The sequence below is a fragment of the Octopus sinensis genome, linkage group LG21, assembly GCF_006345805.1.
Source record: "Octopus sinensis linkage group LG21, ASM634580v1, whole genome shotgun sequence".
Lineage (NCBI taxonomy): Eukaryota > Metazoa > Mollusca > Cephalopoda > Octopoda > Octopodidae > Octopus > Octopus sinensis.
The window spans coordinates 8224366-8241302 of record NC_043017.1 but is presented as its reverse complement, the minus strand read 5'-3'; the positions used below and the strand labels follow the sequence as shown (position 1 = coordinate 8241302).

At 37.6% G+C, this 16937-nt stretch overlaps 1 protein-coding gene across 3 annotated transcripts in view; it reads left to right on the top strand.

Moving 5' to 3' along the window:
- Window positions 1-16633, top strand: part of LOC115222951 (protein ABHD14B) — a 26265-nt gene extending 9632 nt beyond the window's left edge. For 2 of the 3 annotated variants that reach the window (XM_029793356.2, XM_029793357.2), the window contains exons 2-5: window positions 10381-10664; window positions 13474-13636; window positions 15486-15721; window positions 16366-16633. In XM_029793356.2, the coding sequence (XP_029649216.1) occupies window positions 10381-10664; window positions 13474-13636; window positions 15486-15721; window positions 16366-16560 (878 nt within the window). In that variant the 3' untranslated portion in view covers window positions 16561-16633. Of the gene's footprint in view, window positions 1-3055; window positions 3294-10380; window positions 10665-13473; window positions 13637-15485; window positions 15722-16365 lie in introns of those variants that run through there. The other variant, XM_029793358.2, reaches the window with a different exon arrangement.
- Window positions 16634-16937: the final 304 nt, after the last annotated feature.

Genomic DNA, 16937 nt, shown 5'->3' with positions numbered 1-16937 from the left:
AGTAACCTTCATCTCAACAACTTCAAAGTTGTTGGCTGCTGGGTGGCAATGTACTGTTTTACTGGGCTTAGAAGCCATGATGCTTGGGTGAACATCTGGAATGAAATGTTTTGTGCAAGGAGAAATCACTGCTATCTTTAGTTTCACTGGCAGCACATCATCATCATCATCATTATTATTTTAATGTCCGTTTCCCCTGCTGGCATGGCTTGGACAGTTTGCCTGGATTTGTTGAGCCGCAGGGATGCATCATGCTCCATGTCAGCTTTAGCATCGCTTCTACTGTTGGATGTCCTCCCCTAACACCAACCACTTTACAGTGTGTACCTGGGGTGGCTTTTTTGTGATCCCACCCAGCACTAGTGCGGTTGTTAAGTTATTTGCAAAACAAGGAAGAACAAGAAAAGGGAGAAAGGAAAAAAACCTTCTTTGCTAAGAGTGTGTGTGTGTTGGAGGAGAGGGTGTTCAAGGGGGTGGTGAGATTTTTATGCCAGGGACCAGCAGAAGTGTTTTGCTATGGAAAAAATATTTGGCTACCTCACATTTATATAAGGGTGGGAGTATCTAAGAACAAGGTGAGATGGTACTTTTTGGTTATCTCACCCCCATTAAAAAATTGGGTTATTTTCTCACTATAGGAGTGGCTGTGTGGTAAGTAGCTTGCTTACGAACCACATGGTTCCGGGTTCAATCCCACTGCGTGGCACCTTGGGCAAGTGTCTTCTACTATAGCCTTAAGCCAACCAAAGCCTTGTGAGTGAATTTGGTAGACGGGAACTGAAAGAAGCCCATCATTTATATGTATGTATGAGTGTGTGTATATGTTTGTGTGTCTGTTTGTTCCCCTTACATCTCTTGACAACCGATGCTGGTGTGTTTACGTCCCCGTAACTTAGCGGTTCGGCAAAAGAGACCGATAGAATAAGTACTAGCCTTACAAAGAATAAGTCCTGGGGTCGATTTGCTCGACTAAAGGCGGTGCTCCAGCATGGCCACAGTCAAATGACTGAAACAAGTAAAAGAGAGTCAGTAAGATGTTTCGTCTTTCCACTTTGTTTTTGTTTTATTGAGGGTTAAACAATTTTTTTAGTTGAGGGAGATAACCAAAAGTACCGATATTTGTCGTAAAACTGGGGAAGAGAACCCAATTTTTTTATAGGAGGGGGTGAGTTGCCAGAGCAAAACTTTCAAGAAGCAAGAAATGATACAAGCAGCGGATCAGGAGGGAGAGTAACAGATGGTTAGATATCCTGTATTTCTGAGTTCAGTTCCACTGAATGGCACTTTGGGCTAGTGTCTTCTATTATAGTCTCAGGCTGACCAATGCCTTGTAATTGGATTTGGTAGATGGAAACTGAAAGAAACCCACCATATATTCAGTTGACCCAAGGCAATTGTAGAAGACACTTGCTCAAGCTGGCATGCAGTGGGACTGAACCTGGAACCACGTGGTTGAGAAGCAAGCATCTTACCACATAGCCATGCTTGTGCCTATGTGCTTTCTTTTTTAATAAAGTAGAATGTGGTTTGAGGAAGATTTGACAGGTGTTCCTAGCAAATCAGATGACCATATAGAGGCTTTCTTATTGGTATATATGTAATATGTGTGTGTTTGTGTGTGTAGAGTTGTTGTGCATATCAGCACTTATCAAGTAAACCTGTAATAAAAAGGTGCTGTGAAGATTTGGTTACTATTTTTAGCAATATGATTGACCATATAGATCACGGGTCCCAAACTTTTTAGACCATCGACCTTGACCCCTCATCAATCCCCAGGCATGTACAAGAAAATAAATACTAATAATAATTAAATAGATCAGATTGGAGTCTGGTGCAGCCTTCCAGCTTACCAGCCCTGGACAAAATGTCCAATCCATGCCAGCATGGTCAACAGATGCTAAATGATGATGATGATGATGATGTTGTGTATTTATCAACCCCTTGAATAGTCCCATCGACCCCCAGGGGTTGATATCTCCACTTTGGAGACCCCTGATATAGATGTTCTCTTACTGGTTAGACTTTTAAGGTGATGAAGGTGGTGTTGGTATTAAGAATGCTGGTGAAGATGGTTGTGGTGTCAAGTGGAAGTGAGAGGGGGTAACAGTGATGGTTGGTGATGGCTGTGGTGATGGTGATGGTGGTGGTGATGGCAGGGAATTGTGAAGATGATTGTGACCTTAGGATGGTAGTATGTGGTAGTGGTGTAGATTTTAGTGTGTGTGTGTGTTTTAGATGAGTTGTAGCAAGTTTGGAATTTGCTTCATTTTATTGCTGGATGAGAGGCCACTTATAACATCAAAGTGATTTAGTGATTTAAGACATGCTATAAAGAGGAAGGGGGAGGAATTTTATAGCACGTAGGGGGTGGGAGGTAGTGGTTGGGGGTGGTATTAGAGGAATTGGAGTGAGGGAGGCACAGTGGGAGTGGAAGATAGAGGGAGAGAGGTGGGGGAGGAAATGAATAGATTAAGAATGATTTGAGGAAAAAAGAGCTTGAGAGGGGGAGGGGGAAGGAAGGAATAGATAAAGGAGTGATAGAGATGAGGAAAAGGAGGAGGTGAAGAGGAGATAGGGAGTGGATAGATAAAGAAGTGATAACTTGGGAGGGAGAGAGAGAGGAGTTTGAGTAAAAATATATTGACAGATAAAGAGGGAGGAATAGAAGGAGGTAAAGATGAAAAAGCTACAGAGAGAGGGGGAGAGATATAAAAAAAAGCAAGAAATAGAGAGAGAGGGGGAGAGATTTAAAGAAAGAAAGCAAGAAATAGAGAGAGGGAAGAGGGGGAGGGAGAGTAGAATAGATTTTTTTTTAAAAATGCAAAAAATACAGAAAGAGGGTGGGGGAGAAGGAGAGGAATAGATAAAAGAAAGCAACAAACAGGGAGAGAGAGAAGAATTGATAAAAAGCAACAAATAGAGAGAGAGAGAGAGAGAGAGACTGATCGGGGTGGGGGTGGGGAGAGGAATATCTAGAGATAAAAATATAAAAAAAAAGAAGAGAAATAGAGGCGGAGGTGGTGAAGAACTAGAGAAATATGAGACAGAGGAAGTTTGTATTTGCATGTTGTGTGTGTGTGTGTGTGTGTATAATTGTGATAGTACTTAAGGTCAGTTAATCTAGAATAAACTATTTGTAGTTTTTTCTGCAACAGTTGGTGTCCTGTGCCTGTGCAGAAGTGGTGGTTATTATTGTATGTCTGTGTGTGTGTTTGTGTGTGTGTGTGATCCAACATCTTGCACACACCCATGTCGAATTCTAATGGTCCGTTCAATGCATTTCATTTGATGAGGTGAGTTGATTTTTTTTGTTTTAATATGTGTGTGTGTGTGTAAAGCCATCTCAAGCCCCACCAGTCCAGTCCTGTCCAGTCCAGTCCAGACTAGACCAGATCAGACCAGACATATGAACAAATCAATCATAATTTATAGACATCTTTGACAACGAAGGACAGAAAAAAACAAAAAACAAAAAAACAAGTATGTATAGGTGTGTGTGTGTATGTGTGCTCAAGTTTCTGTATGTGTGTGTATGTTTTGAAAATGTGCTTTGTGAACGTGTGTGGTTTTGTAAATGCATGTCTGTATTTTTGTGAATTCTCGTGGTCAATAAACTTTATTTGTCTTCTAAACTTTATAATGTCAGATTTTTACCTTTGCAGACTGTCACTAGTTTCCCTGGATTATGAATTTTACTAAATTTTTATCATTATATTAACAAAGATACATTTTAATTAAGTGTGTATGTATGTTATTCTCACTCTGTGTGTGTTTGTATGTGCATATATAAATTGTGTATTTATGTATATATTATATATATATATGTGTGTGTGTAAACGATGATGATGATGATGGTGTGTGTGGCTAAAAATGTTTGCATGTGTCTGTTTAGAAAATGTAGAAAATATCACCAACCCTCACCTGTTTCCAAGATAGGTAATATTTCCTAATAGCCAGACATGTTTTTTACAAAGACCTGGAAACTAACAACCTCGCTTGTATGACAATGATGTTCATTTACAACCATCACACAATGTTAAAGCAAGAGTACACACACACACACATATTCATACACACATGTACAGTAGAACCTCACAGAACAAGTGCACCATTGCTCCACAAGCTGAGACTCATGCAAATTTTTGTCTTGAAGTATGAGGAGAAATCCACAGTACAAGCACACAAATCACCCCATCTTTAACCCTTTCGATACCAACCTGGCTGAAACCACCTCTGGCTCTGTAGTACAAATGTCTTATTTCATAAGTTTTGAATTAAAATCTTCCACCAAACCTTAGTCACAATTTATGTTCCTAACCCTAGCTGAATGATAACTAAGTCATTTTACTAAATTCTTTGTTATATTTAAAGTAATTGAAAGAAACACAGAACATCTCAACAGAAATACAGTAACGAAAGGGTTAAGGTAATTCAGTTAATAAAACCAGTTTACATATTTCTTTTGCATTCTCTTTTTACTTGTAACTACACCTTTTTTTGTTTTAAAACCCATAAAAAATTATTTCTGAGTGGTTTATGGGCGCTGGAACGATTAATTATATTTTAGTTAATTTCAATGGGGAAAATTGATTTGTAAAACGAGTAACTCATAAGATGAGTTCAGTCATGGAACGAATTAAACTCATACTGTGAGGTATCACTGTATATGTATATAATGGGCTTCTTCCAGCTTCTGACCTGGTTGATAGAAACTGGAAAACTCTCAAGGCTTTGGTCATCTTGAGGCTTTAGCAGTGCTCTGCAAACTTTTTCCACTTGCAGAGCACTTATATTCTTTTCAGAATTTCGCAGCATACCTGAACTAAAAATATAACTAAAAGTATAGGGAAAAAAATTGTATTCAGATTAAACTGTGGCACACCTGGCATGGTCTCATGGCACACCAGTGTGCACTCGGTATTTCATATTTAGATTCAATTTCACTATTTCTACTTGGATATTGGTCCTACCTCAGATTCAAAATCGAATCTCCAATTTCCCCCCTAGCCATACGGCCTATTGTTCTTTATGGCCAAACCACTGGATCAATCTGAACCAAATCTGGCATGAAGGTTTTTCATTACTCAGGGAAGGTTTTGACAGGGGAGCACACTAAATTCTAAACGTTTTTTTCAGAAACAGAAATATGGTTTACATACCAGTCGTATATGTCGGTTTTGTTTTTTCGCTTTAAAGGTAAACTATTCTGACAAAAGCAAACACAACCAAGATGTCTTGCAGCGGGGTTGAACCCAAGGTCATTATGGTTCAGAAGTAAACTTCTTGTCCGCACAGTGTATAAATATGTATATGTGTGTGTGTGTGTGTGTGTTCGTGTGTATGAATAGGAACATATGTGTATGTAAGTTTTTAGGAAAAGTACAATGCCATGTGTGCATGTGTTACCAGTCACTTTAACTTTATCTCTTGTGCTGTATGAAGGATCAATATATGAAGGGGCACTGAAAAGTTCCTGGCTTTAAGGGTATCATGAAAGGCCTGGTTGGAGGCCTTCTGAGTTCTTTTACAGGGCTTAGAAAAATTGATGGACCACTGCAATAATTGTGTGAATCTGAGAGGGGAATATGTTGAATTAACTGATCCTCCTGTATTTTCTTTTACCCAAAGCATGGAACTTTCCAGTACTCTCTTGTATTTACCTTCTTGTCCAACTGTTTAACATAGCACCTTCATTTGTCTTGGATTTTTAGTTTCTCATCCTTTCACTAGGTGATTTTCTGGTCCTTCTCCACTGCCAAATCACCATCAGTTTCAGCTCTGGTTTTCTCACTATCAGATGAAGGGCAAAAGCAATAGAACCTCATTCTACAGTCCTCATGGCCAATAAACTTTATATTGTCTGATTTTTGTCAGTGCAGACTATCACCAGTTTTCTTGGTTTCTGAATTTTACTCAATTTTAATATAATAGTTAATGAGGAGATACTTTAATTAAATGATATTGTATTGCCAAATTCAGAAACTTTTATACAGAACCAATTAATATTTTTTGTGACTTGGCAAAGCAGATATATAAGAGTGTGTATATGAAGGTTGCTGTTGACTTGAAGCACATGTCTGAATGAATATGTGTGTATTTAAGCATGAATATATATATGAATTAAGATTCAGTTGAATTAGGTAATTAAATTGAGACACCTCGTTAGGTCAAAATAATATACCCAGACAATATTATTATGTAAATATCAAACTTGGTATATAAGTACTTGCTGAATGATATTCATGCTGTGTATGAGGCAATTAAACCCAGCTGAGTGAATAAATCCACTCTTGAGCTGTTCAGACATGTGCATTATATTAAATATACGGTCCATAATATTTACAAAGGACAGGTGAAGAAAATATAAATGAGTAACAGTAGAGGTACAGGTACAAAGGACAGGTGAAGAAAATATAAATGAGTAACAGTAGAGGTACAGGTACATATGTTAAATCATTTTAAATGTCTTTTTTTTTTATTTTGAAAGTCATGAATTCATCTGATGAAAACGGTTTCTTTACAATGTTGTGATGTTTTTATTAATCAATTAAAAGAGTCGTTAGAAACAGGTGTCTGAATGGATTGACACCTGTACCGCTACTGTTACTCTGTTATATATCTGTATATATAAAATCCTCTGTGTGGGTCAAATTTTGGCCCTTGCCCATATAGGGGTCTGTAGCCCCCCCCTCCACTACGACTCTTCCAAATTACTTTTGCAGTGGTATAATAGTTTCACTTTTCATAACACTATAGTTTCACTTTTATTATTTCACTTTTCTTTCACTAATTGTTTCACTTTTATTCTTACTGTGTGTGTGTGTGTGTGTGTGTGTGTGTGTGTGTGTGTGTGTGTTTCCTCTATGTCACCAGCAAAAGTGTACTTTACATGTCACTGGCATGAATGCCTTTTACGTGTCACTTGCACGGGTACCTTTTACGTGTCACCAGCACGGGTGCCTTTTATGTCACTGGTATGGGTGCTTTTTATGTGCCTGTCTCGTTTCTCTATTTCTTTCTTTCGTTGTTCGAAAAAATGTTCGTTTTCCATGCTTTTGCTTTTTCGTATTTTCTCATATTTAATTTTGTTCACGTTTCTTGATGTCCTGTACCCATATATGCATGTATATATACATATATATGTAGGTGTGTACATGTATGTTTGTATATATGCATATATATATATATATATATATATAGTAACAACAATAATAAACAATGGATGGAATTTACAAATATTTTAATGCATCGCTACACACGTTTCCCAGGAATATGGACTATGATCTTAAGAAACATGTAATTTGTGGAAATGTATGTAGTGAAGCATTAAAATATTTATAAATTCTATCCAAGGATTATTATTGTTATTGCTATATTTATCCTACATTATATCGGTACAGCTTGGTGCAACACCAAATAACTGGTATTGCCAGTTGTCATCATTAGGCTGCAGCCAGTGTAATACAATACAAACTTTTATGTGCATATTCAAAATATTTCTCGTATACTCTCTCTCTCTCTCTCTCTCTCTTTTACTCTTTTACCTGTTTCAGTCATTTGACTGCGGCCATGCTGGAGCACCGCCTTTAATCGAGCAACTCGACTCCGGGACTTATTCTTTTGTAAGCCCAGTACTTATTCTATCGGTCTCTTTTGCCGAACCGCTAAGTAACGGGGACATAAACACACCAGCATCGGTTGTCAAGCAATGCTAGGGGACAAACACAGACACACAAACATACACACGCACACACGCATATATACATATATACGAGGGGCTTCTTTCAGTTTCCGTCTACCAAATTCACTCACAAGGCTTTGGTTGGCCCGAGGCTATAGTAGAAGACACTTGCCCAAGGTGCCACGCAGTGGAACTGAACCTGGAACCATGTGGTTGGTAGACAAGCTACTTACCACACAGCCACTCCTGCACCTATATGAATTTAAAAGATATATGTGTGTGTGTGTGTGTGTTCCTTACCACTGCTTGACAACTGGTGACAGTGTGTTTACATGCTCTTAACTTAATGGCTGAGCCAAAGAGACCGATAGAATAAGTAGCTGGCTTAAAAAGAATAAGTACTTGGGTCAATTTGTTTGACTAAAATTCTTCAAGGTGGTGCCCCAGCATGACCACAGCCTAATAACTGAAACAAGTAAATGATGAAAGATATATAAAGCAAAAAAATAGCTCAATGTGGCCAGTGGCATATACAAGGTGTCCCCAAAGTCACTGATGGGTTTCAATTTTTAATAACTTCCTTAACTTTCAAATAAATGCATGGAAGTTTGATACAATATAAAGGACATAATGGAAATTAATATGCACAAGTCAAATTTTGCAACACCACTGCATCACATATGCAAAATGACATCGCTTAAATGGCAGCCGTTTTTGGCTTTTCATGCCTGTGCTCTTTCCAAAACTTGCACCATAACACCATCAAGAATTTCAGACCCCACTTTTGTGATTTCTCTATTGATTTTCTCTGGCATGAGGCTTTGGCAGGTCCACAGTTACATTAGATGACACTTATCAGTGGGACTGAACCTGAAATCATGTAGTTGTGAAGCAAACTTCTTAACCACACAACTACACCTGTGACTATTATTTATGTCTGTTACTACTATCCCCCCCCACACACACACAATCAGGTTCTGCTCAGCTTCTATCGATCAGATTATCTAATTCCATTTCCAAGTTATTGGTCAGCAGCGCAGTGGGATTGAACCAAGAACCACATGGTTGTCAGGTTGTCAGGTTACCTTCTTAACTACAAAACTATGCCTGCAAATACAGTTTGAAGGATTATTTTTTAGTTTACAAGTGTGACTTCAACTATTTGCTTGTTTATTTCATTTTATCATTTATTTAATTAATTAGGGTTGGTGTGGTCTTTTGAATAAATCTGTTAAGAATGTGTGTGTGTGTGACCCCACACTGACAGGTTTGATAATTTGATAAAACAATGTCTCTGTAGATCAACTTTTAATCTACTTCAACCTTTTATATTTGACCAATTTGTATTGTAATTTTAAATATAACAAGCTGATAAAGAGAATATATGTCTGTCTTTTCAACTGAGTGTATGTCTGTATTTGTGCTCAACAATGAATTAGCCAAACGCATATTTGCTCTTCTTTTTCAACTCATTGTGTGTGTGTGCGTGTGATGGACTCTCCCATGGAAGACAACATATGAGAGTTCAGTTTTTATCAGTTGACCTGCACAAATGATCTGTTGATAATGATCAAATGTTCATGCTGCACATTAGCTCACTTTCTCCACCAAGTCAACATTACCTGAACACGTGCCCTGCATACCACATGTCAGGTGTCAAAGTGATTGTAGTGCAATGTGAGGTGAAATATTTTGCTCAAGAACACAACACACCACCTTGTTTAGGAAATGAAACCATGATCTCACAATTCTGAGTGCAACATCCAACACCCTAACCACTAGGCCATACACACACACACACACACACACAGATATATGATATATATATATATATATATATATATATATATATATATATATATATATATATATACATACATATACATACATACACATAATTATTCATAAATTAGCGATCATGCTGACGATCTACAGATTCCAAATTAGTATATTTGGCAATTAATAGCGAATCTCGAGTTTAGGATTAACAGATTCATTTTTTTGTTTGTTCTGGTGTTATAACGGCTTACCTCATGAATTCTTTTTTTTCGTGGTTTGGGTTTTGACTGCCCTTTCTAGCATGTAAGGAGTCCTGTCAAAGGTCTCCTCTCTGTGTTTAAAGATATTTTATACACTCTTATATTTAAAAAAGAAAAAAACATGTTATGACTTTTATTTACACATGCTAACCACTGGTAATAAATTATTTATTACCCTCATATTCAGAATAGTATATATATATATATATATATATATATATATAGTTAATCCAAACAAGAAAGCACAACAACGCGAGGACGTGGAACAAATATAGTATTATTGGACGCTCAGGAAAGAAGGAGGGTTTAACGTTTCAAGCGAAGCTTTTCGTCAGAAACATAGGAGAAGGAAAGATCCAGAGAAGGGAAGACAGGAAAAAAAATCGCCAACGGTACACATGCGGTCACAATCCTAGCTGTTTTCTCTGCCTTTAGTCGAACAAATCACCTAGTACTTACTCTACCGGTCCCTTTTGCTGAATTGCTAAGTTACAGGGACATAAACACACCAACACCGATTGTCAAGTAGTGGTGGCTGGACAAACACAGACACAAGGATACACACATGTGCATGCACACACACACACACACACACATATATATATATATATATATAATGATATTTTAATAAATTAAAATTGTTTTTGTTTTCATTTTCAGATGCTAATTCATTTCTAGTTAAAGAGCGGAATATTATGGTGGCAAATGTTATCCGAATAAACAAGTTGGTGTTTTTATTTCTTGGGTTTATTGGTGTTGTTATTGTCTACTTCTTAATCAATTTAAATCCAGTAGACATGAGTTCAGAACACACGTCTAGCAAGCTTCACAAAAGAGTTACATGGCACAACCAGGCCTTCGTTAATGTCCCGTCAGAAGTTGTTGAGGCAGCGAAATCCATAAATGTAAATTCTGAAGTGATTGAAATGGTATACCAGTCTGAGGTAAGCGATCATTGAACTGCATTGATTTGGAGATACGGAAATGAGATTTGGTGACTTTCATTCCTTTCTTAAAATGTACATGCCGCCTTGGGCAAGTGTCTTCTACTATAGCCTTGGGCTGACCAAAGCTTTGTGAGTGGATTTGGTAGATAGAAACTGAAAGAAGCTTCTTGTGTGTCTGTGCGTGTGTGTGTGTATATTCGCCATGTTGATTCACTAGCTTCTGCACGCATTTTTTTTCTCTCCTTGTTTCTCTCCGTGTTTCTTTTCTGTGTATCTTTCTGTTGAAGAGCGTAGGCTCGAAACGTAAAAGACTTGTTTTATTTATATTCCTGACCGCCATACTGATACAATTGTTTGTTTGTATTCCACCTGCCTTCGTCTTTTGTTTATTTTCATAAAGCTTCCCCCTATATATATATATATTAGAAGGTTTGGAGATGATGTACAGGTATTTTATATTAGAAGAAATGAGGTACTCAGAAATTCGGACGGTTTTATATTTACAGATATTTATTTGTATATTACATGGTTTTATACATCATATATCTTATATCATACTAGCAGTATCGCCCGGCGTTGCTCAGGTTTGTAAGGGAAATAACTATAAAGCATTTTTAGAGAGTTATAGCCAAAAAATAACAAAAAAATGGAAAAAAAATGATGGTAAATTTTTTTTTAGTTAAAAAAGGTGGAGTTGCGTCCCCTAGACAGTTTGCGGTTTGTGTTTCTGATTCTCGACCCCATGTCGAATTTATCGATTTTTTTCAGAACTGGGGGAACTTTTCAAAATTTTCGCTGCGTTAGTTTTGAATTATGACATTGGGCTATGTGTGTGTCAAGTTTCATCAGAATCGGATGAAAGCCGTGATCAGAGTGAGGGTACAAGCAAACAGACACACAGAAACACGCACAGACAAACTGCCATTTATATAGAGAGAGATATCATATATTAGTGCTTTCGTCCATTCTGGTGGAGTTTTCAAATTGAACTAAGTTCCTGTGGAAAAACTTTGACCATTTTATAGTGTTATTGAGTGTGTAGTGATGGGGAGGGATATAAGATAGTACAAGAGGGTGATGAATGGGGAGAAAGTGAGAGAGAGTGTGTGTGTGTGTGTTTGTCAGACACACACATGCATACACACACATACACACACACACACATAATCATTAACCTTACCTAGGGCCTACATATATAGGTGCAGATACATGGTCAGCCCTGACTGATAGAAGCCCTTAGAATCAATATTGTTAATATCAGGTGACAGTACGGCTGTGTGGGTAACCAACCACATAGTTTCAAGTTCAATCCCACTGCACTATGTGTTACATTGTGCAAGTATCTTCTAGTATAACCCCAGGTCAACCAAAGCCTTGTGGGTTGATTTGGTAACTGATAGAAGCCCATTGCATATGTATTAGCCAAAGCATGCGCTGGTCGAGCAGTCCTCACTGATGATCTCTAGAGAATTGATGAAACTAGACGTCTGATGTGAGGATTTTCATGTCGGCATGGAGCAGTTGCCTCCCCTGTCAGCATGTCTGTTCTTCCTACAGCATTAAGAGTATTTCAGCTCTTATTTCTAGCAATGTAGGTGTGTTGGCACCCTTAGTCAAACTTAGTGATGAATGAATATTTCCTTTATGGTATCACATTGCACCTAGTTGTTTATGTTCAGTTCTGTTAAAATTGCCTGATAATATAACACATCATCCTCATCCTTATCATCATCACTTAATGTCCCCTTTTCCTTTCTGGTGTGTGTTTGATGGTTCAGCATGAACTGACAAGCCAAATGTCTTCACTGAGTTAGAATATCTTCTTTGGTATGCTTTCTATGGCAAGATGCCCTTCCTAATGCCAACCACTTTACAGAATGTAGAAAGGGTGCTTTTTTTTGTGGCACCGGCATTGGTGAGGTCACCAACTATTCAGGTATATTCAATGACTCACCACACATCAGGCATAGACACTGAGTCTCAACACCAGTGGGTCTGAGGTCCCCTCTGGGATTGTGAAGCGATTTTAAGGGGACCGCAAAGGGACACTGAAGTATTGCGAAATCGGGGTTGCTTGAGACAGTTAAATTTAAAGATTATAAGACTTTCAATTTTTCGCATGCTATCATCCCTTTTTGTCGTTGGCCTCAAAAACCCACACCACTCCTACACACTCATTGCTAATCGTGCTTGTTGTACAACAAGTGTGACTGGCCAATAGAAAAAATGTGGATATAATGGTTGACCGTGCATGTGCTGTCGGTATTTTTCGTTTCTTATTTGTTTTGTAACCAATTGATCAACTGTTTCCCCATATTTTCATGTACTTTTGTTGTATCCAAATGGGGCATTGCCTGGATTAAGTTGTAGTTTTTTGGGGGTTGCCGGTCTATGGGCAGTGCGTTTCATAGTCTGGAAATTACGGTGTATGAATGTATGTCATTTTTTTCCATGCTGGTTATCCAGCATTTTATAGGGGACCGAGAATCATTGAGAAAACTGTAAGGAGACCAGCAAGTAAAATTTTTGGGAAAGCTTGAGAATCACTGCTCTACACAGACATTGAACTATCACCCCCACCAACAGCAACACCACGCCAACATTGCCATCACCACCACACTCACACACATAAGACATAGACACTAACACACTGCTACCACACACACACACATGTACATACATGCACATAGACACTTACATCCTATTGCCACCACCCCTTATACTCTACCTCTTGACAGAGTACCTTTACTTGCTAATCCTGTACCTTTAATTGCTAATCACATTTACCTTTCTGCCGTTTCCACAGAACATTGTCATATCCACAAGGGAGGCAGTTCCAAAGAAGTTGCCAACAATGGAGGTTCTCTTGTTGCATGGTGCTGCATTCAGTTCACAGAACTGGCAGGACATTGGCACACTTCAGTTCCTTGCTGCAGCTGGCTACCAGGCAGTTGCAATCGATCTTCCAGGTAACACTGCTTTATTTTCTTACTATTATGCAAAAGTGTCGTAAGTCCAAAGCATTGCTTTATCAGAAAATGAAAAAATAGTTTCACCATTCCATAACAAAACTGTTGTAGGACACTTTGACAATTTTTGATATCTTGACATCTGAAGCAGCTGGAGATACGATAGTTTGACCAAAAGAATCAGCTATTGCCAGCAAAGATAAATATTGAAAAAAAAACCATTTGGTCAAATTTGTGATTTAGGATGGTGGACAAGGATGAAGTGTTAAGCAAAATATAGCCTTAGGGCCAAGTATATTTATTTACAATACATTTTTTTCATCTATTATATATATATATATATATATATATATATATATATATATATATATATATATATATATCGGTGCTATTATGCAAAAGTGTTGTAAGTCTAAAAAGTTGCTTTTTCAGAAAACGAAAAAATAGTTTCACCATTCCATAGCAAAACCGTTGTATTACACTTTGACAATTTTTGATATCTTGACGTCTGAAGCAGCTGGAGATACGATAGTTTGACCAAAAGAACCAGCTATTGCAAGTGAAAATAAATATTGAGAAAAAGCACATTTCACCAAATTTGGACATACAACAGTTTAACAAAATAGCAATGATATGTACTTGTTTTTATTTATTTGATGTTTCAGTCTCTCTCTTTGTTTTATCTTTTACTTGTTTGACTCGTTGGACTGTGGACATACGGGGTCACCACCTTCAAGGGTTTAGTTGAACAAATCCAACCCAGGGCTTGTTTTTTTGAAAGTCTCAATTATTCTGTCAGATACTTTTGCTAAATTGCTAAGTTATAAGGATGTAAATGAACCATCATTTGTTGTCAGCTGGTGGTGGGGACAAACACACAAATGCAGACACACACACTCATGCATATACATACATGCACACCCACATGCAGACACACACACACTCATGCATACACATGCAGATATAAACACACACACACACATGTTATAATGGTTTGGATATATGATGCATATGAATGAAGACAGCTGTGCAAAGACATACTGATCGTTTAGAATGGATAGCACATGAGGACGAAGGAGACCCAGAAATGTATGAGATGCAGTGGTAAGGGCTGATCTCAAGATATTGGGCCTCATGGAGGAGATAACAGTGGACCAATATGAGGTTCTTGAGAAGACTCACCCACCTCAGTGGAACTGAGTTCTGGAAATGTTGTGTATTTCATCCAAGCAGTGTTGTGCTTTGCCTCAGTCCACTCATCTGTAAATGTGTAACCTTGCAATTAAACTGGTTTCCCATTTAGGGGAAATGTTGTGTTCTCAGTCATTTATATGCTATTGAAACCAGAGAAATTGAGACAGTAATCATCATCATCATTTAACATCTGTTGTCCATGCTGGCATGAGTTGGACAGTTTGACCAGGGCTGATAAGTTGAAGGGTTGCACCAGACTCCAGTTTGATTTGGTCTGGTTTCTATGGCTGGATGCCCTTTCCAATGCCTACCACTTTGAGAGTATAATGGGTGCTTCTATGTGCCACTGGCACGGGTGTCAGTTTGTATGACACCAGTATCTGCCACAACTACAGTTTCATTTGGCTTGATGGGTCTTTTTCTCAAGCATTGCATATTGCCAAAAGTCTCGGTCATTTGTCATTGCCTCCATGAGGCAATGTAGTAAAGAAAAGAAATATTCTACACTAATTTTCTTGCCCCTATAATAACTACACCCTATTTTCTTTATAAGTGTCTTCACTTCTATATTTACTACACTAATTAATCAACCTCTCCCCACTTGTGCAATAGAATATTTAAACTAACCCCAGTTGATTATAAATTCTCGTTGCAGGTAAAGGCAAAAGTACAAAGATTTCAGTCACTGATGGCGGTGATTTCCTTGACAAAGTAATTGATTTGCTGGATATGAACAACCCTGTTATCATCAGCCCTTCCATGAGTGGCATGTACTCCTTACCATTTTTGATGGATTCCGCTGGCAAACGGTTGAAAAGTTCAATTGGCTATGTTCCAATTGCTCCAGTGTTCACAGAAAAGTATACCAAAATGGAGTATTCAAAGTTAAAGGTAAAAAAATATAAATTTCCCTGATATTATTCTTGTTTAGTTAACCCCAAGTCAAATCCTGATGGTGCTGAGAAACCAGTGGTCATGTTGTGAGATTTAAAAATAGTAATTTTCTAAAAATAGTAATTTTAATCTCGTCTGTAACCCTGGAACTGTAACTTTTCAATGTGAAGAAGTAGCAACTTGACCCGGACAGATACCTTGATCTCTGAGCTATCCACCCTGTTGAATGTTATTCCAGAGATCCTTTGGGGAAACCCCATTCTGGTTGCTTGTATTTGCAGTCGTACATACAAAACACTGCTTAGCATTTTGCCCAACGTGCTAACAATTCTGCCAGCTTGCTGCCCATTTTAAAATATTGGTTTCAAATTTTGGCTCAAGGCCAGCAGTTTTGGGGGAGGGGGTAATGCAAAGTTATAATTTAGTAATTTCCAAAAATATATAATAAATGACTAAGCTACTTTTCCTAATTTCAGATTCCAATAATCCTTATTTGTAGTTTCCTTTAGGAATTAAGGGTCAAGACACTTGCTTGATGGTTGCAGGGGGTTTCTTCTCCAAGGGCCTTCTGCTGTTCAGCATTCCCTAGAGTTTCAAAAATATATAAATAACTAAAGTAATTTTTCCTTTCCTAATTTCAGATCCCAACAATGATCGTGTGTGGTTCCCTTGATGTGTCTTTGGGACCTGTGTCTACCAAGAATTTGAAGCAGTTACCGAATAGTGAAGTTTTCATTCTGGAAGGAGCAGGGCATCCTGCATATCTAACTCACACTGATGCTTTTCATAGATTACTCTATAATTTCCTCCTGTCTATAGCATCATCACAGAACTAAGAGACTGGTGAAAGATAATTATTTTAATAAACAAAAAGAGAAACAAAGTAAAAAAAAAATTTTTTTTTTAAATCAAAAACAAAAAAGCTAAATGGGGAAATTTTATATAATTATATTAATTATATTTTCAAACCAAATTAACTTGCCAAGCTTGCTGCATTATGGAAACTGGAGATTTAATTTAGATAATTAAAAAAAAAAATTGTATTATCATAATCATCCTTAACATCATGAATATGTGCACGTGTGTATATGTATATGCGTGTGTGTGTATGTATGTATGCATATATATATATGTATACACATGTATGTATATATATTATATAATGTCTGTCTATACATAGACAGATACACACACATATATTCACCATTGTCAT